This window comes from Dermacentor andersoni, chromosome 3 (assembly GCF_023375885.2).
Source record: "Dermacentor andersoni chromosome 3, qqDerAnde1_hic_scaffold, whole genome shotgun sequence".
Classification (NCBI taxonomy): domain Eukaryota; kingdom Metazoa; phylum Arthropoda; class Arachnida; order Ixodida; family Ixodidae; genus Dermacentor; species Dermacentor andersoni.
This window is the reverse complement of record NC_092816.1, coordinates 53,569,417-53,595,415: the sequence shown is the minus strand read 5'-3', so window position 1 is coordinate 53,595,415 and position 25,999 is coordinate 53,569,417. Positions and strand designations below refer to the sequence as shown.

Sequence of the window (25,999 nt, the reverse complement as noted above, 5' to 3'; positions counted from 1 at the left end):
AAATGAGCGTAAATACCTCGAAAACTAAACTTATGAGATTTACTACTTGCAGTGAAATTACGAAACACACATACTTTCTTAATGGTCAGGCTCTAGAAACTACAGAATCATTTAAATATCTAGGTGTTCATCTTTCTCAGACTTTGTCTTGGCATAATCACGTGGGTTGTATTGTTTCCGCTGCATGCAAATCTCTTGGCTTCATTCGTCGAACGCTTTGTCAGGCTAATAGTGATACTAAGCTTCTTGCATATACCACCGTACTTAGTTCAAAGATTGAGTTTGCCTCATTTATATGGAACCCGCACCAAACGCATCTTATTAACAAATTAGAATCTTTTCAGAACAAGGCAGCGCGATTTATTACAGGTAATTATTCACAACATTCAAGTATCACCAAAATAAAACATGACCTAGGACTCATCCCATTGCAGACTAGAAGAAAGATACCTCGGCCAACTTTCTTCCATCAGCTTTTTCATAACCCAAATATATTCTCTCGGGCACACATCTTACCAGCCAAAAGAAAATTCTCACGAATTGATCACGAATTTAAGGTCGAACAACCATCTGCACGTACTAAACTATTGCAGTTTTCGTGTCTGCGCTTAGCCATTTCGGAATGGAATCATCTCCCAAAGTAATATAGCCGAAATAACTGACCATATTATATTCAAACAAGCACTTAATGAAACAATCGTGAATTAATAACATTAACATTTCTTCCTGCCTTTCTTCAGATGTGATACTGTTTGTATAATTTAATAATTATTGGCGTATGATGTCGAATTAGAAGTGATGTAAAGGTTGTATAGCATGTACTACTTCATATAAGGATATTCGACTTACAATGTATATTGTATATCATTGTATATTGTATATCAATTGCTCTCCCCCCCTTATGTAATGCCCAAGCTGGGCCTTTAGGGTAAATAAATGGAAATAGAAATATACTAGTACAAATATGAATAACGCGCACCATTCGTGACAAAAACGCGTAAACTGTCATATTATTACTATGACTGTTTCTATCCAACTGTCACGCGCATAGAGCGAGACAGTTAATTAGATGGTGACAACTGAACGCATCTCTAGTTAATCGCGCGGACGCTGAATCTATGAGAAAACTGGCTTTCACATCCCACGAGATGCCGAAACTACCGCCATCCAAAAGGAGTGAAAAAGGCAGCAAAATGCTGACTGATGAATAGCTGCCAAGACTCAACATTCTGACGGCGCTTTAGAAATGTGGGAGGAGTGGTGGCGTGGGTGGGGAGAAGGGGGTATGCCACTTGATTTCGTGGGGAGGGAGGGGGCCGGGCCCCCTGCCCCCCCCCCCCCCCCTCCCCGTTCTCTCATTTTGTTGGAAATGGGATAAGCTTCAAACAAGCGCAACGGGCTTCCCTCTAACGGATATCTTTTAGAACGTCTCTAAGCAGCCAAGAAACAGCAGATTAGCAAAATTCAATTGTAAGCATTACATGTCCAACACAACTGCAAAATTTCCCAGCATATCACCACCTACTGTTATCCTATTCTCACTTAATTTGAACCATATGAACGTTGTTGTTCTTTAACGAAACCGTGAAATTCGGAATATAATAGTTTCAAGTGCTTCTTGTTGAACTGACAGCCTTGATGTAAAATGTAGAATAAGGAACCACATTTGACTACCTCAAAAGAGCATGCACTTTTTATTGAAAGCGAGAAATGCAGTTGAAGTTAAAACGTAGTATTTCAGCAATACTTGGCCGCAATAACTACTTCGGTGCGTTCTGCAGAAACATGTTATTGGCTATCAATTTGGAAACCAGATTATCGCGGTGCTTGCTTCCATTCTTCAATGACTTGCACAACAAAGGCTACAACAGAGCGGTGCTTACCCACGGCACTCCGCCTGTTGTACGTCACCATGGCGCGCAGTTAAATTTTAATTTTCGACGTTCACGTAGACGCCACTATTTTCGAATTTGACGCCCACGACGCGGTTGTCCTCAGCGAGCGGACTCATCGCGGCACCCCGCGGCAGCTGCGGTGTCTGCGCTACATAGCAAACCACAGCTACAAGGGAATGTAGTGCGTATGGGCAACGTTTGCTTTTGGGCACTACAAGCATCGAGTGCGGATTCGCGCTTCCATGCTTCGGTCTGGCACGAGACGTTCACTTGAGGGATCGCCAGTCGCTTGTACGCAGCGCGAGTAAGCGCGGGCACGAGAGAGAAAATCTGGGGGCTTTTGCTCCTTGAATATATGACTCTGCCTAGGCATTACGGAGGAAGTTTCTTAGCGCGTGTTAAGCGTTTGTCCCCTAGATATGCTGGCATTGCGGAGTGCGGTCGAGTTTGTTTACGCTCCGCCGCTGGCTACCCGCGCGGTGATGCAGTGGGCACGGACGCCCCATTTGGTGATCGCTGTGCCTGAAGGGGCAAGGTTATGACTGGTGCTGTATAAGTCATGGGTCGCTTTTTTCGTCGCGACGATAGATTGGATTTTTACAAGCTCCAGGATGGCACACGTAATCGGCAAATGGATGCCTCGGAAGAGCACTTGAGGTTATAATAAAGCAGGCGGCGCAGGATACTCAGGGCACCCAAGGGGTAGCGGGGGTATCAAAGCTGGAAGCAGGGCGGCCCGTGGGTTGGGGCCGCGGAGGCCCAAGCATGCCAGGTTCAGTTCGCATAAAAAAATTCGCTGTCCGCAATAGTGGACAGCCGATATTACATACACCCCTGGCACGCGCAGGCCTCCGCGAGCCCCAACCCGCGGACCAGACCGGCTTCTAGCTTTAGTGTCACCGTTGCCGCTTTGGTGTCCTGGAGGCACCGCCAATAATGTGAAATAATGACACGTTGTTACAGTTATTAAAAACACGATTGAGTAAATATACTTACGTCCAACGGCGAACTTGTGACGCTAAGTTCAGCACTACCGCGCCCCGCGTCTTCTGCAACACCAGACAGAACTTTGCCTCTGAAGGTACATCGGACAGACTTTCTCGCGCCTGCGGCGCCGGTGCTGAATCAGTCATCATCACCGGCGGCCTTTCTGCCACTTGCATTCAACCGCGGTTGCTAACGCGCCCTGCCGTCTAGATATTCAATATGTGCGTTCCGGGCTCAACTACGGTCGCTACTGCTTCCACAGAAATATCTGTGCTGTTATTTACAAGGCACATTCCCGTAAGGCGCGAGAAAGCTATGATCCGCCGCGATTGAGTTTGCACGAGCGCCGCAGGGGCGAGACAATCTGTCCGACACAGCGGTCGCCAAGTCGGCCATGAGTGCCCGCTGCTGCACCTGTTTTACCACGCCAGCAGCAATCGTCCAAACGTAAACCAACGATCCCAATCCGCAACAGCGGCACGCCTACGGACAAACACCTGCGTAAAAACCTACTCCGCAGTGCCTAGGCACAGTCATATATTTAGGGGGCAAAAGCCCCCAGATTTTCTCTCTCGCGTCCGCTCTTACTCGCGCCTGCGCACAAGCAGCTGGCGATCCCTCAAATGAACGTATCGTCGGTCTGGCTTGCGCCAGTTTGACCAACGGATAGTGGCTACATCCAACTTGCGCATTTTCAAGCGCTGTCGGTAGCTCAATACGAAGTGAAGCATGCAAAGGAGCCAGGAGTGAGCGCGCGCTGGAAAGAGTGCGTTCGCTATGACCTTAAGTTTCGCGTTGTTCGAGGGTAGTTCAGTGTTCAAAATTAATCGAAAAAACGAGACCCGACAGCTATCATATCGATAGGCAGGGTGGGCAATGTTCAATTTCTTCGCGGGTGATCGGGGCCGAGCGTAACCAGAAGATAGTCGGCTTCCTGAGGCACGTAATTATGGAAATTCGAAAGCAGATTTTCGGCTGCTTTAGCCTGTTTACTAAACTGCGTCGGCAAATGCACAAATAGACAGTAGAAAGAAGCACACAGATCCAAACAAACTTCTCCATTGATATCACCTATTGGTCAATGGCAGTGGCATATGAGAATCTGCTATACTACGAAATAAAGTGCCCACAGTGGACTGAGGAGCAGCCCTCTGTTGAATGGATCAAGTGTGAGAAAGAGGTGACTTCGCGCTTCGCTTGCGATCTCCAAGCACCCCGCAAGGCTGCAAAATTTTGCTGAGATATTCACAGCAGCGTATATTATCCGCGGTGTGCGTTTTTTTCTGTCAAGCCCGAGAGGTGGTTCAGGACCCCTTTAACTTAATCTCCTTAACGCCGAAAAAAAAAACGTGGCAACACGTGCTACGCTTCCCATTTCCGTTTAGGAAAACTTGTTGGCAACCCTTGTGAGTAAAACCTCTCCGCACCGGCTCCCCGGTGCCGGGGAGCCGAGACGGACGGATACCGACAGCTAAGTTCTATTTCTATTTTTATTTCTAATTACAGCGGCGGGAAATCTGAATGGAGATAGGGCCAGCATAGAAACGTAGATTGCAGAGAATTGGAGCGCTGCGAAGCCAGGAGAACACTTAGCCAAAGTAGGGCGATAAAGTAGGTCGTGGCCAACACATAAGAGTTAGGATTAAAGGTTTAATAGTTAGGGCTAAAAGTGAGCTTTTTTTTTTGTCCTTTTCTCCTTTTTTTTCTTTCTTTTTCGTTTTTTTCTTTTTTCCCCTGGTTATTGGTTTGGTTATTTTACTAGTTCTCTTTATTCTTCTAGAGATTCCCAGTGGTCTTTATTATAGTTAATTTTTTTCCTCGCTTGTACACTGTTAAATAACAAAATAACAGTAGGACAAGAGAAATCATGGGACGACCGGCTAGAAAAGCCAAGGAGGAAGGAGGGGACCTCGTCCAGTGTGAGAGGTGTGAACGATGGTGTTATTTAGATGAAACGACATTCAAAACCGTGGCGGAGGCGGAAGGGAACGGCTTCGTGTGCAGGCTGTGTAAGGTGATTGAGAATTTGGAGAAGCAGCTAAAGAGTGAAATGGCGAGGACAAAGGAGGAACTTGAGAAAGAAAAAACGAAACGCGCAGAGTTTGAGGAAAGGGTCGAGAGGGAGTGGGCCTCAAGAATGGAGGCTGTAGAACGGAAATGGAGTGAGGAGCGAGAGAAAGGGCAGCAATTGGAAAAACAATTGAAAGAGATGAGAGAGAGAGAAGCTGAGAGGGAGGCACAGCAGGAACTGAAGGAAAAGGAAGCAGGAGGATCACCCAGTGGAGCATAATTGGGGGCGGACACGTTACATGGGGGCCGCGGGCGACACAGGTACAGAGGGATGAGACGACAGGAGGCAGAGAAGGCGAGGGGACAGGGAAGACCCAGCCGACAGAGACAGGAGGGAGGCAAGATTTGCTTGAAGACAGAAAGGTCTGGGTCGTTGGAAGCTCCAACGTATCGCGAATGCAAACAGCACTCCTCAGAACAGTGCAGTATGACAGACGAGTGAAGGTAGAATGCATGCCGGGGGCTCGATTCGAAGCTGTGGCGGAGAGAGACAAAAGCAAACTGAGTGAAAACAGAGAGGGACGAAACCTCGTAATTTTGCACGCTGGGGTGAATGACGTCCTGCAGAATAGGGGGCGAATGCTGGGCAGACAGATTCAATAGGGAGTGGCGAAATTAAGGGCGACCTCTGAGGCGGTGCACATTGCCCTGTGTACTGTCCCAGAGGTCAGGGGACAGGGCCCTTTCATTGAAGAACAGGTAGTGGCGGCAAATGTAGTGATTAGGGAGTTGGGGCGAGCCCTCAGGTGTGATGTGGTGGAGGTGAACAGAATGATTGGGGGGAAAAACTTCCCCCCTTTCGGCCCGGATGGCATTCACTACACTACACCAGCGGGATGGCAGGTAGGAACGAGGGTGGGTCGTAGGGCTCAGGCTTTTTTGCAGGCACGCAGGGCGACCCTGCAAGCCAAAACGTAAAAGATGAAGGACAGAGGAGGGGGGGGGGGGGGGGCAGGACAGGAGCACGGAGGAGGAAGAGGAAGAAGAAGGCAGTAAATGTGGGGTTCATCAACATGCAGGGGGGAAGATATCGCATTAAGTGGGACGAAATAGAAGAACAGTTACAAACGGAAAATTTTCAGGTATATGGAGTTGCCGAAACCCATTTAGGAGATGAGGAAGAGCCACCATTCATTGAGGGATACACCTGGGTTGGGTGCAACAGAAAAGGGAAAGAACGCAGAGGAGGAGGCCTTGGGGCGCTAGTGAACGGACAGGACTGGGAAAGAGTAAGGGAGAGCTGCAGTGAGCACATGTGGCTCAAGGGCACCGTAGGGAATGTTGAGACAATCCTGGGAGTTGTGTATCTGAAAACGGGGAATGAGTCGAAAGAGGAGAGTGCAAAACATTTCAAATGTATGGCCAAGGACATCAGGGAGTTAGCTATGAAACGGGAGATAATCATCCTAGGGGACATGAATGCCCATTTGGAATACTTTGACGGGGCGACAGATGCAACAGGGCAGATGTTAGTAGATTTTTGTGAGGCTCACGATTTTGTGATAGTCAATACTGAAATTAAATGCGACGGGAAAATAACATGGGAAAGAAATAACACCCACTCGACAATCGACTACTGCCTAATGTCCCACAAGCTGTATCAACGGTTGGGATGGATGGAAATTGATGAGGAAGGTACAAAAAGCCTGGGGAGTGATCACAAACGAATGAAAATCAGTTTTGGAAGGACAGTACCTCTGGTAGAAACTAAAGAAAGGAAAGGTATGAGCAAATTGAATGACAGGCAGCTACAAGAAGTGGCGAAAAACATTGAAAGCATGGTATCCAAGCAACCGCAAAGGGCATGGACATACGACGAGTTAATAGGTATTTTTAAACGAGAGCTAGAGAAGGGACAGATTAGGAAACTAGAAAGTAAGCAGGGAAAATATAAACCGAAAAGCTGGTGGGACCGAGAAGTTAAGGAGGCCATAGAGCAACGCAAAGATGCGCGCAGAAAACACAGAGCAGCGAAGAAAAGGGGAGCCACACCAGAAGAGGTGGAGACGAAATGGGAGGATTACCTTGCAATGAAAAGAGAAGCATTGGCATTAATTCAAGCCAAGATAGCAAAAGTTGGGGTACAGTGGATGTTAGAGATACGAAAAAAAGACAGAAATGCCTCTAAGAAATTTTGGGAACACATAAGGCAACAGAGTAAGAAGACAGAGGTGGTTCAGCACTCACTGACCACACCAGAAGGAACAAAGGTAGAGGGAGAGGAAGCTCAGGAATATATTAGGTTAACAATAGAGGCAGCATTTGCAGAGCCAGTGGGTAGCGAAATGGAGAACAATGACAACAGCAGGACAGAATTAGAGGAGCAGTACAGAAGGATGACAAGTAAGGAATGGGACAGAATTGAACACAAGGTCCCAGTGGGAACAGCGACAGGACCTGATAGCATACCTATGAAATTGATCAGCATATTAGGCCAGAAAAGTAAATTAACATTACGACAACTTATTGAACAAATAGTAGTAGGGGGAGATGTTCCACAGGACTGGAAATCAAGCAGAATGATATTAGTTTACAAAGGTAAGGGAAGCAAGGACAACATTAAATCCTACAGGCCAATAACTATCACATCAGTCATATACAGAGTAGCAATGCAGATGGTGAAAAAGAGAATGGAGGAATGGGCAGAACGTGAAGAGATCTTGGGAGAACTGCAGAATGGATTTAGAAGGAACAGAAGGCTAGATGATAATTTATTTGTTATAACACAGTGCATAGAGATAGCGACAGCCAGGCAGAAACCGCTATGGATAGCTTTTTTAGACATTAGAGGAGCCTATGATAATGTAAACCGAGAAAAGTTATGGAGCCAGTTGAGGGAATATGGTCTAGATAGAACGATGATTGAGTTCCTACAACAAGTTTATACAGATAATGAGGTAGAGATAACATGGGAGGGGGAAACTACAACGCCAGCTAAAATAAGAAGAGGTCTCAGGCAGGGCTGTCCATTGTCGCCTCTGCTTTTTATGATTTACATGAGCCAAATGGAAAAGAGACTAGAACAGAGCACAATAGGAACTGACATAAGCTATATGCTGGAAGGGCAGAAGGTAGCTCAAGTACTAGCCGGAGTGATGTATGCAGATGATATTGTACTGCTTGCTGACACCTGAGCAGGGCTACAGGAACTAATGAGCATATGTGGAGAGGAGGGAGAAAAATTGGGACTGCAATTCAGTAGAGAGAACACGAGGGTTGCAATGTGGGCTTGTTGGTAATGCATCTTCAAGGGGAGTATGGTAGCGCGATTCAAAGACGGGACAAGAGAAGACACAAAGGGACACACACAGCGCTAACTTCCAACACTGTTTATTGTCGAAAACCAGGTCGTACTTATACACTCAGACCACATGAGTCACAGGCACGTGAACAGATTAACAATCAGAGCGATACATGTATCGCTCTGATCACTCAGAATGAGGAAGCTGAAGAATAGATACCTACAGCCGAGGGAGGGGGTCCAACGTGGTTCTAGTGTGGGAAAGGAGGTGAAGGAGACGGAAAGAAAAATGTGGGAAGAAAGAATGCTTGGAAAGCCAGCGCTATCAATGTATAGGTCACAAAAACAGGAGATTAAGAGAGAGCTCATATTTGATAACTCGCGGGGCAGCTCACTATTATTCGAAGCTAGGACGGGGGTTTTGAGAACGAAAACATACAGGGCTAAATTTGAAGACGTGGACCTTCGGTGCACAGCTTGCGGAGCCGAAATGGAGACCACTGAGCATATAGTGCTGAGATGCACAGACCTTCGCCCGACCCTGGCAGAGGGAACAGTGGCAGATATGGAAGGGGCATTAGGTTTTCCCGGGGAACGAGGGCAAATAGACGAGAAAAGAGTGGCAGCAACGAAGGGGAGGCTAGAGGATTGGTGGAGGAAGTCAAGGGATAGATAACACCATAAATCGGGGAGATAATGTTTCCTCTACTGTTTTAGATAGTTATTTTGGGGGGAGGAGGGGAGTGAAAACTAGGTTAAGGAAAAGAGGATAAAGAAAGGAAAAAAATAGAATAATATTAAAATACGAGGGGGAGCAAAAGGCTAGGTGGCGCCAGCCGCCGCCCGTTACAAAGGGTATAGCCGCCATCCATCCATCCATCCATCCATCCATCAGTTAAAGAAATTTTTGTGATTTCCAGACCTCATCAGCCGGAACATATGCATCGAATTTGACCTCGATGCTGGAAAGCACGTAGGGGACTTCGTGCATGGTTTCACAGTTAATCAACATACAAGGGCGTCGACCAAGAGGATGCGAGGAGAGTGATCAGCTGGGTGATCTCGAAACTTTAGTTTTGAGATCACCCAGCTGATCACCACCCTGGATGCTCGGCAAAAGAAGACAAAAAATAAAAGTGTGCATTTCTGTTCCTTTCTGCGTGAGGTTTATTGCACTTGAGCAAATGATGGCTTCAAGGACTTTTTAGCCTCTATAGCTAATGACGTCGCACTCTTCTAAAAGCTGGTTTTATAGAATATTGGACCTTTAATACGGGTCTTCTAATCTGCAATAACGCTTTCCCACTCGAAGGTGTTATCGATAAGACAATTACCTTCTAGCCAATGAGGTGTAAGGCTGTGATGGGCAGTATATTACTTCTTGTCCTCAGGGGTGTAAGTATGTGACGAGCAATAGAATAGCCCTTGCTATGAAGTTGCAGTATGGCGTTCTCTAGCAGGTACATATGCACTTCACTGCATGTTTCAGAAGTTACTGTGATGCTAGCACTCAGGAATGCTTTGTAAGCGTGGTGAGAATTCTATATGTATATAATGTTTGCAAATACAGTTCATAACAGCTTTTGGGGAGAAACACTCACATATGTGCATTTTGCATGATATTGTTATATTAACTACAGATAAAGAAAGCTTGAGTGCGTGGAGGGTCACCTATTCTAACCTTCTTTACAACTAAGCCTTGTAGTGGCGACGACTCTTCTGGCCATGGCACTTTTCAGGACAATCACATCCAAAATCATGTTTCAGGGCACATGTTAGGGTGGTGGTGCCTTTGTGTAGCTTCGTTTCAATGTGGAAGGACAAGCCATCATAGATAAAGCATTTTCTTCAATTATCACACTACCATCTCGTGCTTTCTTCCTACAAAAGGATTTGTTAGTTTGATGGCAGGAAAAGTTCATGAAACATAAAAACCAGGGCTTCCTTGTATCATTATTTTCCATATTCCTGGTTCCCACAAAAACATGGATAGAGAAGATACTGACACAGGTATTCCTTGCTGCCAAGAAATTGCTATTCAGAAACCATAATGCATTTAATACTTCCCTCTATCATAAATGCAGGAGAGACCGACTATATGATTATACCCGTTAGGCGCATAAAACTATTTACAAATGTAAATTTACATTTCTAGATACAAACGATGTATTTACAAATGGAAAACGCTCGTGGAGACAGAATAGAGTCCTGCCAAAATAGGATAGGATATCTTTCTTCAATGGTGGGCTGTGGAAACAGCAAGTTAAGAAGCCCCCGCATTGCTGATGACGTGCTTGGTGTCATTCATCCTTATGTAACACATGACATGTTTAAACTGGGTAGGGTGTTCACCCATGCTGTTTGCAGGTGCGATAGATGGTGCAATAATAACTGCACAAATGTATAGAGTGAACTCCCATGTTGAACATAAGAGCAGCTTGCACAACGATTGGCAGACACACAGCTACAGAATGGAGGTGACAGAGGAACTTGCCGCAGCATGGCTTGCGGTGAACTGTGAACTGGCACGTAAAGTTGTATTTGTATTATGGTTACTTTCTTGTTTAAGGGGGGACACAGCTCTTTAAGGCGAAAAAATCACGAAAAAGAGTCGATTTTTTGAAAACGACATTTTCAATACCTACAGATACTATTCCTTTATTTCACCATGTTTCCCATCTCGTGGAAAAGTATTTTGCCCGCAATATCAATTTATAATGTCGCTGTGAACTGAATTCCGTTCAAAAACAACCCTTTTTATCATGGCACGTAGCTCTTCTCCTACACTTGCGATCGCAGCCATCTTGGTCTCGTTGGAAAGAGGAGCCTTTCTCCTTCAATTTCAATCCAAAAGTGACCGCTGGCTCGCCGGCGACGTTGAAATCTGAGGAGCAAGAAAAGTCCAAACGCGCAATCCCATTCGTCGACCAGCGCAACTGACCGTAAACGTGCTATGGTTGGCGCGCCGCACGAGGTTCCTGTCATCTGCTCCCCTTCGCAGGCGACGGGATGGTGCATCTCATAGTTTTGTGACAAGCGCGCAACAATGTCTAACCCACTGGAGGAGTTCGAAAGAAGAGGAGATCAGCTTATAAGTTTCAAAAGCGTTCAATTCTTTCGAAAAAACTTCAAGAATAGGCCACCGCCAACTGCAAGTGATGCCAAAGCCGTGGATGATCCCTAAGTAGGCCTTAGCCAGCTCACCAACAAATGAAAGTGTTCCGTAAAGCGGTCGAGTTCGGCATGACACTGCAATTTCGCTTCGTGTGGATTTGCTGCAGATGAATGCGGGAGAATGCAGATTTGCGGGAGATGAATGTCCCCCTCCCCCCAAATACTTCAATGCCAGCAACAAGCGGAAGTTGGATTTCCCCACTTGCACCAACGTTGTGGCCACACCAGTCAACACCAAGGCAGGTTTCGCTATCATCAGTTTGAACTCCGCAAACGCACCGCTGTCGTTTGCCAAGTGCAAGGTGTGTGGCGGTAGCATCACAGTAGGCAAAAACGAACAAGAATATGGCCTCGCCAAAAACATCGTTGTCATGTACGTGTGGTGCGGTGATGTCATGTCGGCGTGAACCTTTCCCCGCGTGAACGGCAACCAGCAGAAGAGCAACCCGTTCATTGTGAACATTCTTGCCATGCACGCAATACAAGCTACCGGGAATTGGCGAACGTCGCTAAACTATGTTTTGCCATATTTGGGTGGCCGTAGTCATAGCGACTACATTCCTGGTGGCTTTTAGCCAATTTCACTGCAATATATTGAAAATTTTCTTTTGCACTTTTGATTAAAAGTGAACGTATTTCTTTTTTCTCATTTTCTCAAAACACCGATTTTTGACTTCTTGATTTGTGGCAGTGATATCTCGGCCTTCAAGGCAGGTAGAGCCATAATTTTTGTCGTGGCTCTTAACTGAGTGTGCCAAGCACACAATAGTAGGAACAGATATTGAAATTTATGCTCGAAAAATTTTCAGTTCTGCTTCAAATTACACAGCAGGCTACTGACGTTTGGAACAGTGAAAATAATTGCTATAGAGTTACTAATATTTGTTATATAAAAAAAGTATTCCTACCATTCTTTTCCTTATGTTTTCTAGCACCTAGGCACCTAGCACCAATATGAATTTTTGTAGCGCGGTTATTTTTCTATTGTTTCTGCAAATGATGAACAATGAATTTCATTTACCTTCATAACTAAATGGCCTACTGGAAGAAAAATTACATATTTAAAATCAGCACAAAAATCTTAATGGGACTAGAAAGTTTCATTAATAATGTTGAAGCAAATGAACATCATTTCAACCACAGCGTCCCCCCCTCTTAAGTCATATTGTTAGTGTTTCAATAACTATTTTGTTCTGGTTATTTTGTGCCCCTGAAACAGACAGCCAGCAGCAGGATGACTGCAACTACTAAAAAGCCATGCTAAACTATAATTGAAAAAAAGGCAAGGGTGAGCGGTGTGCTGAGTGGATGAAAAAATCTGCACTGTACTTGCATTTCTGTGGGTCACGGGTATATCAGTTCTTGCCCTCAATGTTAACCCCGCCCAGTGAGTTTTCAATCAGGAGGTGACTCTCCTATATAAGTTACAGCTGTGATAACTCCAAGGATAACGCCATCAATCTCACTGGCAACTAGATCATGCTGTGGGCTCAACTACATGTGTTCTCTATATTTGATAAAAGGATGCTAAAGACAAATTTGATTAACAATGTAACCCAAGATGTTGCACAGGGATTCACTGCCAATGCTGCTGAGCGAACTTTTTTCGTCGTAGACTGAGCCATGATGGTTTTGCTCTCTGGTATCTCCTATGGGATGGGTTCGGCCAGTTGCCTACACAAATGGCCGCATCGATGTCAGAACTGTGCAGCTTAATAATGTCTCCTATTAAACAGTTAAACGAGACTGGAATCACTGTCAAACTACTCATACGTGACCAGCGAGCCTCTAATGTGAGCTTAGCTAGGCAGCTTGAGTTCTATCCCAAGTTCTATCTGTGGCACAGCCATTTCTCAGTGTTGACGGATTTTGCATCCTTTTAATTATTTATATGGTGTACACGTGAAAACAAAGCAGAACAACCTACACTCCACAGATTGCATATTGGAATAAGGTTATGGACTGGTCGCATATCACTACAACACATGAGCTTAGCCTTAGACTGGCACTGAAACTAATAAAAAGACATCTACCAATTCCATTCAACAACACGAAAGTGAAACGTGCAACCAAAGGGTTTAGTGCGTGTTTCAGTCACCACTAGGGCTCTTGTGTATGTTAGGGCACGTCGCTCTTCTCAGCAAATTTTTGTGACAGTATGGATGAATTCATTGATGCTTTCAACAGCACCATTGCAGAATAGAAAAAAGAGAAAAATGAATTCACATGCGCTATGCAACTGGTAAAAGACCAACTGCTACCAATTGCCGAGATGCCAGACTTCCTTGAGGCCACTGTTTACAGGCAAGTGGCTACTGAAACATTTCATGACACAATTGTTCATGGCATCAGTATAATAGCAACAATTTTTCATAGCATACAAAGCTGTAGAAAGTCAAATGTGCATCGTATCATTAGATTAGACCAACATCATTGTTGTCATTCTCATGCTTGACGAGCCAGCCCCCCCCAGTAAAAAGCTGGATCTGCCTTTGGTTGTACTGCTGGTGCGTGTACGAACTTAACTGCACACTGTAGCTGTACGAAACACGAGCGCTGCACATAGACCTTGAGGCCACCATCATCACAGCAATTAGAAAAACTGCATCAGGCATAGATGTGGGAACTTCAAAATCAATGAATATTCACTTCATTCACCACAAGATGTGTCGCACCATAGCTTCTTGACATTACCTTAGCTTATGAATTTAATCTGTTGCATACTTGCCAACCAATGGACCTCGAAGTTCCGGAGATTCACCGAGCGGAAATGTGTGTGTGTTTGGGGGGCAGGGGGGGAGGTAGAGAATGATGACAACAACAAAAAAGTCGCATTTTTTCCTGGGCCACAGTAACATCAGGTACAGCTCTGAATGGCTGCCAGTACAGTTATTAGAGTCTCGGCACTGGTACCGCGAGTGGAGACAATGTGTGCATGTACAGTAAAGGAACACTGACCATGTTCTGCGGCACTGAAGCCTTTCCACTCTCGATATGCTTCACTGCAATATCTTGCTCATGCGTCTTTGCATAATGCTGCTGTACTGCGGCAAAGCGTACTTAAAAAAAAATGGCCATAATGGAACGCATATTAGACCCTTGCCCCATGCACACCCCTCAATGCATTCCTCGATATGAAGTCAACCGAGTTAGACTTGTTAAGGCCTACACTGCATACACACAAATGGCTTGTACTATTTAAATGTGATGTCGGCCAGCTGCCTAGCATATGATGTCGCCAGCTGCCAGGCGCAACTCTACTGGCCTATCCTTTCAAGTACTACAGTGTGACGTCATCGCTTGGCGCCGCTATAAAAGCAGACCGGCATGATTTAGTCTTCTGTGGGCACGGTGGATCCATTGCCGCCATGTCGCTAAACGGAACGCTTCTCTGCTTACTGCAGGTTAGTCCCAGTTCTAGTTCAATACGTAGTGATTGTCGAGGCTTAGTGGTTCTGCCGTGCCCACGGCGTTGTTTTGTAATAGCGTATGACTGCTTTGTCGTTTGCAAACTACTAATTTGCGGCGATGTCGAGGAAAACCCAGGACCTACCCAGAAGGAACTGTACGAGCAACTACTTCAAGGTCAGACAGAAATTTGCAAGGAACTATTAGAAATAAGAAATGATTTTGCTAAACTGAAAGAACAGATGCATGACTTTAGGCGTACTGTTGAAAATATGGTGTCTGAGCGCTTAGTGCAGCATGAAAATACTGATCATTTGCAAGCCACATTGAAATCGTTTGAACACGTGATGTCTTTTCAAACTAAAAAGCTAACAGACCTCGAAGACCATAGCAGGCGCTCTAATTTAATTATTCATGGTATACCTGAGACCTCCGTAGATTCAGAAGAGTAACTAAAGATCAGGGTTGTGAAAGGTATTTTTCAGGACAAACTCGAGGTTAAATGCGAATCTGTTGGGCGTATTCATCGACTTGGTAAGCAGGTGGGAAAGCGGCCTGTAATAGTACACCTGCAGGACTTTAAGGAAAAGAAACAAATACTGAAAAACGCAAACAAACTGAAGGGCTCAAATATCTTTATTAAGAATGATTATTCTAAAACAACGTTAAGAAAGCGCAGTCTGCTCTGGAAGAGCGCAAAGGCCGAGATAGAACAAGGCAAAAGAATCAACCTGATACACGACAAACTAAAGATCGATAAGGATATGTATTTTTGGGACGAAGTGCAAAACAGGCGGGTGAAAATGACAAGCTACAAAAGCACCACCCCTCAACCGCCAAAACCTTGAAGTAATCTGCATGCGCACGACAAGCAACTTCGTCTCTTAAATTTGAATGCCCGTAGTATTAGGAATAAAACGGGGCCCCTTGAAGTTTTGCTGCTGCAGTACGATCCTCACATTACCGTAATAACTGAGACGTGGTTACATGAAGTGAATGACGACGACATTTTCCCGCCTTCGTATACGATTTTTCGTAAGGACAGGCAATCAAGGGGAGGTGGTGTGGCCGTTCTGATCCAACAGAAACTTGACGCTGTCTTGCTGGAGGACGTACCGAAACTTGGATGTATCTGCATTAAAGTAACCTTGTGGGGCCACTCATTCATCCTATATGCATTATATAGACCGCCTGACTCACCTCTTGAATACTTACTAAAATTAAAGGTACATATGTCTAAATACCAGTACAACAATGTTCTTTTGATTGGCAATATTAATCTGCCTGGAATAGACTGGGAACGTTTTGATACCTTTTCAACCAATACCAATCATGCATATACTGTGTTTGACATAATGCTCGCACATATCTTCATACAATTAGTTCATGAACCAACGCATTATCAAGGTGCCTCTAAATCTGTTTTAGATTTGGTGTTTATTCCTCGTGATTTCGGTACATCCACCGTTGTAATTGATCAAGGGCTGTCTGATCACTGCCTTGTCTCAGTTTCTATTCCCCTGGTGCCGCTTTCGCAGACTGCAAACCCGTCCTTTCATTATGTGAAAGACTATACACGTGCCCGTGATGCACGCATTATCGACCACCTAGAAACTTGTCTAACAGATTTTGTCAATACGGATGTTTGCAGTTTGTGGGACCAATTTAAATGCATATGCTTCTACTGCATTGAAAACTTTATACCGTTTAAACGTAAGAAGGTGCATAAACATACACCATGGATGACGAGAAGCATCATTCACCTTAAGCGTAAAGTAAAAAGATTAAAGAAAAAGCATGCTGATCCCCAACTTATATCAGACACTCTAAATAATCTTGCACGTGCGGTGCTTACTTCGAAAGACTACTACTTCAATACGTCACTCCCAAGCTTCATAAAAAATGATCCAAAGAAGTTTTGGAACTATATCAGCGAAAAAAAGAAACCCATATCACAGGTTCTTGTCAATGGTTCATTGGTATCTGATCAGACCGCCATTGCTCAACACTTCAATGACTATTTCCATAGTGTATTTTCTGCCAATACTGATTCTCTACCCACCAGAAACATGGACCATGCTGTAAATGTAAACTTCATTTCTTATCCTGGCGTCCTTGCTATGTTGCTTGACTCTAAGACTAAACTTCTTGTGGTCCCGACAATATACCGAACATATTTCTTCGTCGCTTTGCCGAGTCTGTTGCTAAATACTTAGTTATTGTTTTTCGTGTCTCTCTGCTATCAGCAGAATTGCCAGATGACTGGAAGTCAGCCCGAGTTGTGCCTATATTCAAGAAAGGCGACAGTCTATTAGTACAAAATTATCGCCCGATCTCCTTAACATCTTCGTGTTGTAAACTTATCGAACACATAATAGCTCACAAATTACACGAATTCTTAGAAGGAAACTCAGTTTTATCAAATCATCAACATGGATTTCGAAAAGGTTTTTCTACCCCAACACAATTGGTTACTATAGTTCACACCTTTGCAGCTTGTCTAGACACGAACAGTCAAATTTATGTAATATTCCTAGATTACAGCAAAGCATCCGATACAGTCCCACACGATAAACTAATTACTAAGCTTCGAATGATTGGCATACCAGAATTATTCATTACCTGGATTTCAGCCTATCTGTACAACCGCAACCAATACGTTCAGGTGGGAGAGCAAGCCTCTGGCTGCCTTCCGGTAACATCTGGCGTTCCGCAGGGGAGCATACTTGGCCCTCTACTTTTTTTACTATATATTAATGATATTGTCAATGTTGTTAACACTCCAGTTCAGATTCGTCTATTTGCTGATGACTGTGTTTTGTTTAGAGAAGTTACCTGCATTACTGACCAATATGATCTTAACTCTAACTTGGACAACGTGTTGAAATGGTGTGAGCAATGGGGAATGCTCCTTAATGCATCTAAGTGTGTCTATCTCCCCATAACGCGCAAAAAAGTCCCCTTAGACTACACTTACAATTTAGCTGCATCACCTTTGCTGAAAGTAACATGCTATAAATATTTAAGCTTAACATTAACGAGTGACTTATCATGGAACTTGCACATAAATAGCATCTGCTCTGCCGCTTTCCGGAAACTATGCCTTCTGCGCCACAAACTCAAGTCTGCTCCATCTAGTGTTAAACTACTCTCTTGCTTTTCCTTAATTAGGCCAAAACTTGAGTATGCCTCCATAGTTTGGGACCCTCACACAAAAATTAACATTAAGAACCTAGAAAGAATTCAAAGAAAAGCAGTACGATTTATTTACAGTAAATTTAAGGCTACTGACTCCCCCACTGCATTACTAACCGATAACGGCATTGAACTACTACAAATTCGAAGAAAGAAAAGTCAGCTAGAGTTTCTTTCAAACAATCAATCATAGGATTGCCTTAGACACCGCTAAATACATATCCCCCTTGACAAGCAGACCCACTTGGCACCACTACCCTCTTTCTCTAACACCTATTTTCGCAAGGACTGACACTTTCCGGTACTCTTTTTTTCCACAAACAATAGATGACTGGAATAAACTAACTGAAGCATACCCCCAGCGCCCGTGAGCTGTACATAATTTGTGTAAATCTTGTTATTTCGTGTACTATTATAGTTGTATTGTAATCAAGTTAAAATTTTTCTTAATCGTCTACCTTACGACCAAACAATTTGTGTGAAAACGTGTTACTCACTTGTTTCATCTTATTCTTCTGTGCATATCATCTTTGTTTTTTGCTCGCCCTGCTTGGACTTCTTGTCCGCAGTATTGTATAAATAAATAAATATGATTGCAATTACGTTGTGGCTGTGCTGCGTGACACATTTTCCATTTTTTTTGCAGTGAGCTTGGGGACAACTTTTCGAAAGATTCATGCCTGTGCCGATACAATCGGGAGGAGTGGTCGGAATTCGGGAGTCTCCCTGCAGTAATTTTAATATTAAAGTTTACCCAATCCAATCTCTCAGCCAAATTGGGAGAGTTGGCCGGTATGCTTGTGCTTATGTTATTGAGTTTGAGTTTTTGTGGTGGACACCTGTTGGATTTGTGTAGACTTGTCTCAAACCTAACAGCATTTTTTTAAGCTCTTTGAAAGGTGGATTGTATGATCAGTGAAGTGCACCAAAGTGATTGCAGTGATCACTTGTGGAAAAAAAGAAGAGATGACAACCTTTGTGCACCATACTACATCGTTGATCCTTACATCACCGATCCCGATGTGGACAGGGTAAGGCAAGGAATGGGCAAAATGACAAAGCAAGACGCTTCGGCAACCATTCAAAGGAAGTACTCGGTCTTAGCACAGATCCACGTGAAAAAGCAAACCCCACAACCACTTTTACCAGCTGTTGGACAAACTTAGGCCCGAGAAGCAATGCAACAATTGTACTGTTATGGTCGCCCATTAACTATACACGAGTCATTGTACGTTCCATCACAGTCGGTAGTACTCCCACCAGTTCAGCAATACATTACAGCATTCGAAATCAAGAGCACTGCTTCTCACTACCAAAGTGCTAACGACGATCATCAACAGTCCGAGGCACATATTGCGTGAGTGCGCTAACCTGATAACGGTCACATTTCAGCGTGACTGTCTGCTTTAGATGCTGCAACAGATGCAGTTCACAAAACTGCAATATATGTTTTTGGTGCGCTCTTGGTGCAATTTGACGGACTTGCTGCAGATGTCCCACCACTGCCTCGTCAATGTGCACGACAGTTTCCAGTCCCCTGTCTTTCGTAGCTGAGAGTTTCACAGAGAACCAGAAATTTTGTGCAAGCGCAGTAACATAGTAATTAGTCACATGTCAGCGGAAGCAATCCCAGGCAAAAAAAAAAGTCTGCCTCACATAGGCAGATGTACTCCAAACAGCATGACATGCACAAAGGTAAAGCTGAAACGTTCTTCATAAACCTGGAAAAACAAGCCTCTACACAGTACACTGTAAATCGACATTATAGCTCTGCATTACACTGTGAAGGATCAAGGTCCTCTATCACAAAAGCACGGTCACACACACAAGTTACCTTTTTTTTATGCGTTTGCTATTTAGCATCAAAAATATTACTGCACGTAATTGTAAAGCTCAGTTTCCTAGATATTGTAAAAATACCCACACAGCACAGGTGACATCGACAGATGGCTTGTCACCCAGGGTACGTCCACAGGAGATGGTGCCGGTCTGCCTTTCGCACTAAAGCCTAATAAAGCCTTGGAAAGCGCTCACCTTAAGTCGTCTTCAGCCATACCCATGAGGAAGGTTTCTGGGAGGCTGCAATAAGACTTGCCCTCCTTGCCTGAAAATAAAAAAAAAGAAAGAATGGAATAAATTTCTTTTCAGTAAATGTCCAAAACGGGGGCTAAGAAGATGATCTAGCTACATGGGTATGGCTACACGGAATGCCTCCATGGGAATGGAAAAGTAATTTTCCTCCGCAACCACAGTACAGATTTTGATGAGGTCTGTTGCATCTAAAAATTAAAAACCAGTGACTGTAGGAAGCAGCTTTTATATTTAGGTAATTTTTTAGCGAGAATTGCTGAAAATTGCAAATGAGAAAACATTAAGTGCTAAGTTCTATCTTTTTAACTTAGTAATAAATAATAATATCGCAATTCAGTAAGCTTCACTTATTACAACATCTAAAGCACACAAAATTGATATGTTATACACCACTCTGAAATATGCCACTAATTTGTCAGTAGGACTTTTGCAAAAGTCTAAACTCCATCTCTGGCTTGTGCAAACCAGCATGGCACTTCTTAAATGTGTCACTGACTGGCTCAAATCACATTAATAAGACAGAGAACAAGCACTGGGAAGGCCAGCATTTTGCTTTAGCCCGATACGGCCAGCCAAGCTCTGTCTATGGCCATGCCCATTACGAGGAGCTTGTGTGCTCCATCTTAGTACGCATGGTGTCTAGTCAGGCCTGGAGTTTGACACATGTGCCTCAAGTGGAGCAGTGAATTTTCTAATGTGAAACCACAGCATGTCCTACTGAAAGCAATTTCCTCCACCCCACGTGTTACGACATTGCTGTTAGCATGCGATGTTTCAGCCCTGGTTGCCCATATCGGTGTCAATACTGGCACTTTTCATCGCGATCAAGCTCAACGAGGATTGCAATTCTGAACGCAATTGGCTCCTTTGTATAAGCCCGCAGAAGGGAGTCAATGGGGCTCGTAGACTTCAAACATCTTCGTTGGAACATTCTTTCAAAGCGTGCGCATGGCAGGGGTATTAGTCATTGTCTGCTAGCATTATGCGACACATTCGTCATCTTGTGGCTTAATCTATGGTTCATATTACTTGCCGGCTCCTGTTTCCGGTGCCAGCTAAAAGACAATCGGAATATAGCTAGGACTAACCAATTCACCGCAAGTGACCAAGTGAATGGGTTAGTTGAGTTTGTTGATCGAGTTGTGGGGGGGGGGGGGGGGGGGGTGACACAATCAATTTTGCAAGCGTGGAAGTTGCTGGCATGCGTTGGGAAAGTGGAGGCAACAGTTGCATTGATAGAGCATACGAAACCTCTCGTAGTGTAATCAGCAGCTTCTGTGCTCCCTACATGGAGGATGGGCGTTCTTCACAGATTTCCTATGCACATTTTGAAGCACGCACACCCCCTAGTTCAAGTCTGGTGGAGCCCACAAAGGGGGCGCACAATTGAAAACATACATAACAAGCAAGTAAAAAAAAACATGTGCTGTTAAAGAACATAGCTATGCATCAAAGTTGTTTAAAGTGATAATATGTGAGCAAGTGAAAATTTTACGTAGCTGTTGCCCAAGGCAGCCTAATGAATTCATGCAAACTCACAGGCATGAGGTCGCAGCCCCATGATGCGTGAGCACTACTAATGAAACCAGGGGCCGCATGACACTACATGGTCTCCCCCTGGGAGAATTATTACTTCCTTATACAAATTTCCTGTAGACATAGCTATTTGTGCCACTAGATCTAGCTCAGGATATCAACGGTCCCAAAGAACTATACAGTGCAAAATGCACACTTTCCTTATAGTGTACAGCATGTCATCATATCATCAGCCTGGTTGCGCCCACTGCAGGGCAAAGGCCTCTCGCATACTTCTCCAACTACCCCGGCCATGTGCTAATTGTGGCCATCTTCTCCCTGCAAACTTCTTAATCTCATCCGTTGACCTAACTTTCTGCCGCCCCCTGCTACAGCATGTACAGCATGTAACAGGGAGTTACTTCTGTAGGAGTAATAGAGGATTATGTAGTTCAGTTGTACACAGTAAGCATACATAGTACACTTCCCACTATTAAGCAATAGCTTCTCAAGACATTTCAAACATGTATTAACACAATTATGCGCTGCAATCTTTCAAGCATAAAGCGTAATGTACAATATTAATAATGCTGCAGACAAGCTGAGAGTCACTTTAACTATTTCACTGTTCACTAGTAATGCACAGCATCAGGCGGTGCAGAGCTTGCATTTTTCACACAGAACTTCGTAACATTATGCAAAATGAATGAACCGTGTACAGGCGTGGCCACCGCGAGCGGAATCACTGAGCCTGTGGCATTGCCTCCCGAAATGTCCCACCACCAGCGCCTTATGAAGTCTTGCGCCGCAGACGCAATCAAAGCAACTGGCAAAAAGCTTGGCTAGTCATCTGTTATGGTGAGTCGTCTGCCGACAACACGAAGCACCAGTGCTAGCACTCCACAGAGCACTTCAACGGACTTCCGTGTTCCTGCTAACAGTGGCCGCACCTATACATAAGAACGATACAAGTGTAACAATAAAACAGGAATGATACAAAGCTGTAAGAAAATGTTCTGCAAACTCATCAGCATGCCAAGAATACAACAGGTACTGAAATGCCAGTGCCATCTCATATATTGAAGGAAAACAGAAATGTAAGAATAAAACTGTAAGTCGGCAATTAAATATTCACACTGCACACAACACACATGGTCCTTTACAGCTGCACTGCGAGGCCTCAAAGCAGTAGAATCCCAGAGGACAATGCAGGCTGCATCAGTCGATGTCACAGTCTTGAGGTCAGGCCGAAGGCTTTTGCATCTTCTGTGGTCGACTTGCCTCCACATCGGCAGTATAGCCGAGAGTTGCAACCACTAGTAGCAGAGTGTGATATCCTACATCCATCATTTCCCTGCTCCGTGTTGAAAGATTGTGTAGCCTGGTAAGTAACCTCTATTTGGTACCAGCTCGTAGCCATCTGTCGCAGGATGAAATCTCGAATTTGGAATCTACATTTGCTTTAATGCATTCCTTTTATTTCCATCACTTAGCAAAAATGTAGGACTAACCTTTTGCCTAACTGTTAGCAGCTTACTGTATTTGAATGATTGCCTCTTATGAAGCTGTACTTTCACTGTATCGCCTGCTTTGATCCGAGTCGGTTTGGCCCCTCTATGCTCATCCACATACAGCTTAACCTGCTGCATCTTCTGATTTAGCTTTTGTCAGACTTCTGTAGGAGAAGTATTCTGCAAAGAAGATAATTTAGGCTTACTGATGTCTAACTTTGATCGCGGTTGTCGGCCGTGAAGTAAGATGGCTAGCGAAGTACCAGTTGTAGCATGGGGCATAATCCTGTAAGAGCCCAAAGACTCGGTAGAGCTTCTATTAGCGGCGAGCAATTGGAGTGGCGCCCTCCTGCAAGCGATGTCACGGCCAGGACGCTGCTCGTTCTGGCTCACTTGGCTGCTGTGCACACTCGTTTCCTTTGTGCATGCTTGGGGTATTGGTGGCTCGAGCCGTATTTACTAAAGGATAAGGATATGTCGGCTTCTTTCTGCTGCGCATGCCTGAACTGCAGTCGAGAAAATTTGCCGCTTGGCTATCGCAAGCTATGTAACATTGAAGGGATCTACTGGTTATCCATCGTATATATGCGCTCTGCCTGTCCATAAGTTTTTCATAAAAAAAGAATGTCTGCAAATTCAACATGCAAAATTGTATATGATACTACACTTTACCTTTCCCTTAGTACTTTGCTATGAAAAAGATTGCATTTTACATGCAAGAAAAATACTGTTATTTGGTGTCAACATCATAAATCCATGTTAGAAGGACACTGCCCAGCGAAGCTTTCATCATGATCATGATCAGCAAGCAAATGGAAACATTGCAGAAGGCACCCGGACACCACCCGAAGTGCTGCAAACGACATGCGCAAGACCGTGTCCCGACGTCACGCATTGGGAAAAGGCACAGCTAAAGAATTGCAGCCCAGGCCATTTAGAAAGCTAGACATCTAGGTGATGACATAAGTTTTGTTTGGAGCTGTACTCAATGGAGCGACAATGTCCATGCCCAACTACTGCCGTGGCCCTTTGGGCCACTGTACTGGCAGTAATGGAGTTGTGTGTTTCCTCCGCAATGAGACAGTGGTGGGGCAGAAGGTATTGAAAGTAAACAGCCGATAAAAAAAAACCAGTGACACGATCTGTGCTTACCAATTGGAGAGGTTTGGCCCGGTGCTAATGCAGCCACTGGTCTGCACCATGCCGCTTTCGATGGTGCGAAAAAACGGTGCTTGAGGACTTAGTTTCATTTCTGAAAGCCCTAGCAACCCTTCTGGAGCAGTCTGGGCAGACATTTCTCATATTTTGCTGAAATGTAGGAGGATGTAGCAAAGTACACGTCTCGCCTCTTGGTCCAATCGGTGCAGCGGCAGCATCACTGGAAGTCTGGATGATACATCAGCTACACAGTTTTCTGAATCTTTGCAATGCTCTATGTGGAAGTTGTAATACAGCAGCTGAGCTGACCATCTGGACATGCAGAGAGGTCGCCTACCTGAGTCACCTGCAGCTGCTAATAAAGCGAATACTGCTTGGAGATGTGTTCAGAGTAAAACGTCCTCCTCACAGGTAGACAGAAATGCCATTTCTCACATGTGAGTAAGCACACTAGAGGTTCTCGCTCCCCAACTAAGTAATTTTCTTTCAGCAGCAGTTAGTGTTTTTGACGCAAATGCTATAGTTGCTGTAACAGCCATATGGCTACTGCACCATTTCACCCAACCCAACATCAGAGGTATCCGTCGTTACAATTGCAGGCAGTGAAGGGTTGAACATTTTTTTTCACAGAGTTGCATGCAAGGCAAGCTTTCACTTGTTCAAAACTGCATTGCGCTTCCTCAGATTATGAGAACTTTTGCTCTTGTCTGAGGATGTTTCTAAGCAGTTAGTCAAGATATGCGCAGTGATGCAGAAATTTGGCGCAGTAGCCTGCAAGTCCAAGAAAGGACTGGAGAGCTTTTAAGTTTGTCAGAGGAGGAACATTCAGCATTGCATTGACTTTGCTCTCCATAGGAGATATGCCTTCTGCTGAGATCTTATGTCCCAAAAACATGTATTCCCTAACTGCAAACACACATTTCTGATTTAACTTCATTCCACTCTACGATTTGCAGGCTAAGACTTTAGGTTCGCATCGTGCTCAGACTTGTAACTTCCCCATTTAAGTATACCATTCACATAACCGACTATATTGGTACATCCCTGTAAGATATGACACCAATTTTAAAAAAAAACAGCTGACGCTGAAGCCAGACCGATGCAGCCTCTTCTGGATCTAAAAAACCCTCATGCATGATGAAAGTATTCTCTACTATATTCTTCTAAAGGAAGTTGATGATATGCGGGCATTGAGTCCAGAGTAGAAAAATATAACGCACCATTTAACATGTGGAGCAGTTCTTCACGTAGGGTAGTAGATAACCGTTGATGATGATGGCCTTGTTTGGTTCCCAAAGGACGACACAGAGCTGGATGGTGCCATTCTTTTTGCAGGTCACCACAAGTGGTGATACGCATTCGGATACTGACACACACTCAATGACATCGTCATCCTTGAGTCGGCGTAGCTCGGTGACCGGCTGCCGAAGAGCCAGGGGTAGCTGCCGCAGCTTGGCGGACACCAGCACTATGCCCTGCCGCCACTTGTTCCGGTGGATGCAATCCTTAATGAACCCAAACTCGCCATCGAAGAAATGTCCATACACCAGAGGTACACCTGCAGGAAGTTGTGAAGATAAATGCATCTCCAGTCGACATGTTAAAGATGTTCCATGTAAAGTTTAAGTAGTTGGATAGCGTCGAGACCCAATAGTAAAATACTGTGTGGAATGTGATGTTGGCTTGTTTTTCCTTGTGTCCAACATCCGTTTGAAAAAGGTATCTCGATGCGCCATTTGGAGAAGTTCTGAAAC

General features: G+C 44.5%; 2 protein-coding genes across 3 annotated transcripts in view; one reads left to right on the top strand and one right to left on the bottom strand.

The window, feature by feature from the left end:
* The window catches only part of LOC126520836 (uncharacterized), a 180,371-nt gene extending 160,384 nt beyond the window's left edge, over window positions 1–19,987 (top strand). The window contains exon 6 of one of the 2 annotated variants that reach the window (XR_008609252.2): window positions 9,114–9,268. The gene's annotated coding sequence lies outside the window, so the exon portion shown is untranslated. Of the gene's footprint in view, window positions 1–9,113; window positions 9,269–18,616 lie in introns of those variants that run through there. The other variant, XM_072287155.1, reaches the window with a different exon arrangement.
* Window positions 1–25,564, bottom strand: part of LOC126520831 (uncharacterized) — a 450,097-nt gene extending 424,533 nt beyond the window's left edge. Inside the window, exons 1-2 of the mRNA XM_072287154.1 lie at window positions 25,466–25,564; window positions 20,005–20,074 (exon numbers count right to left, since the gene is read on the bottom strand). Of these exons, the coding sequence (XP_072143255.1) occupies window positions 20,005–20,074; window positions 25,466–25,475 (80 nt within the window). The 5' untranslated portion in view covers window positions 25,476–25,564. The remainder of the gene's footprint in view (window positions 1–20,004; window positions 20,075–25,465) is intronic.
* Between the last annotated feature and the right edge of the window lie 435 nt (window positions 25,565–25,999).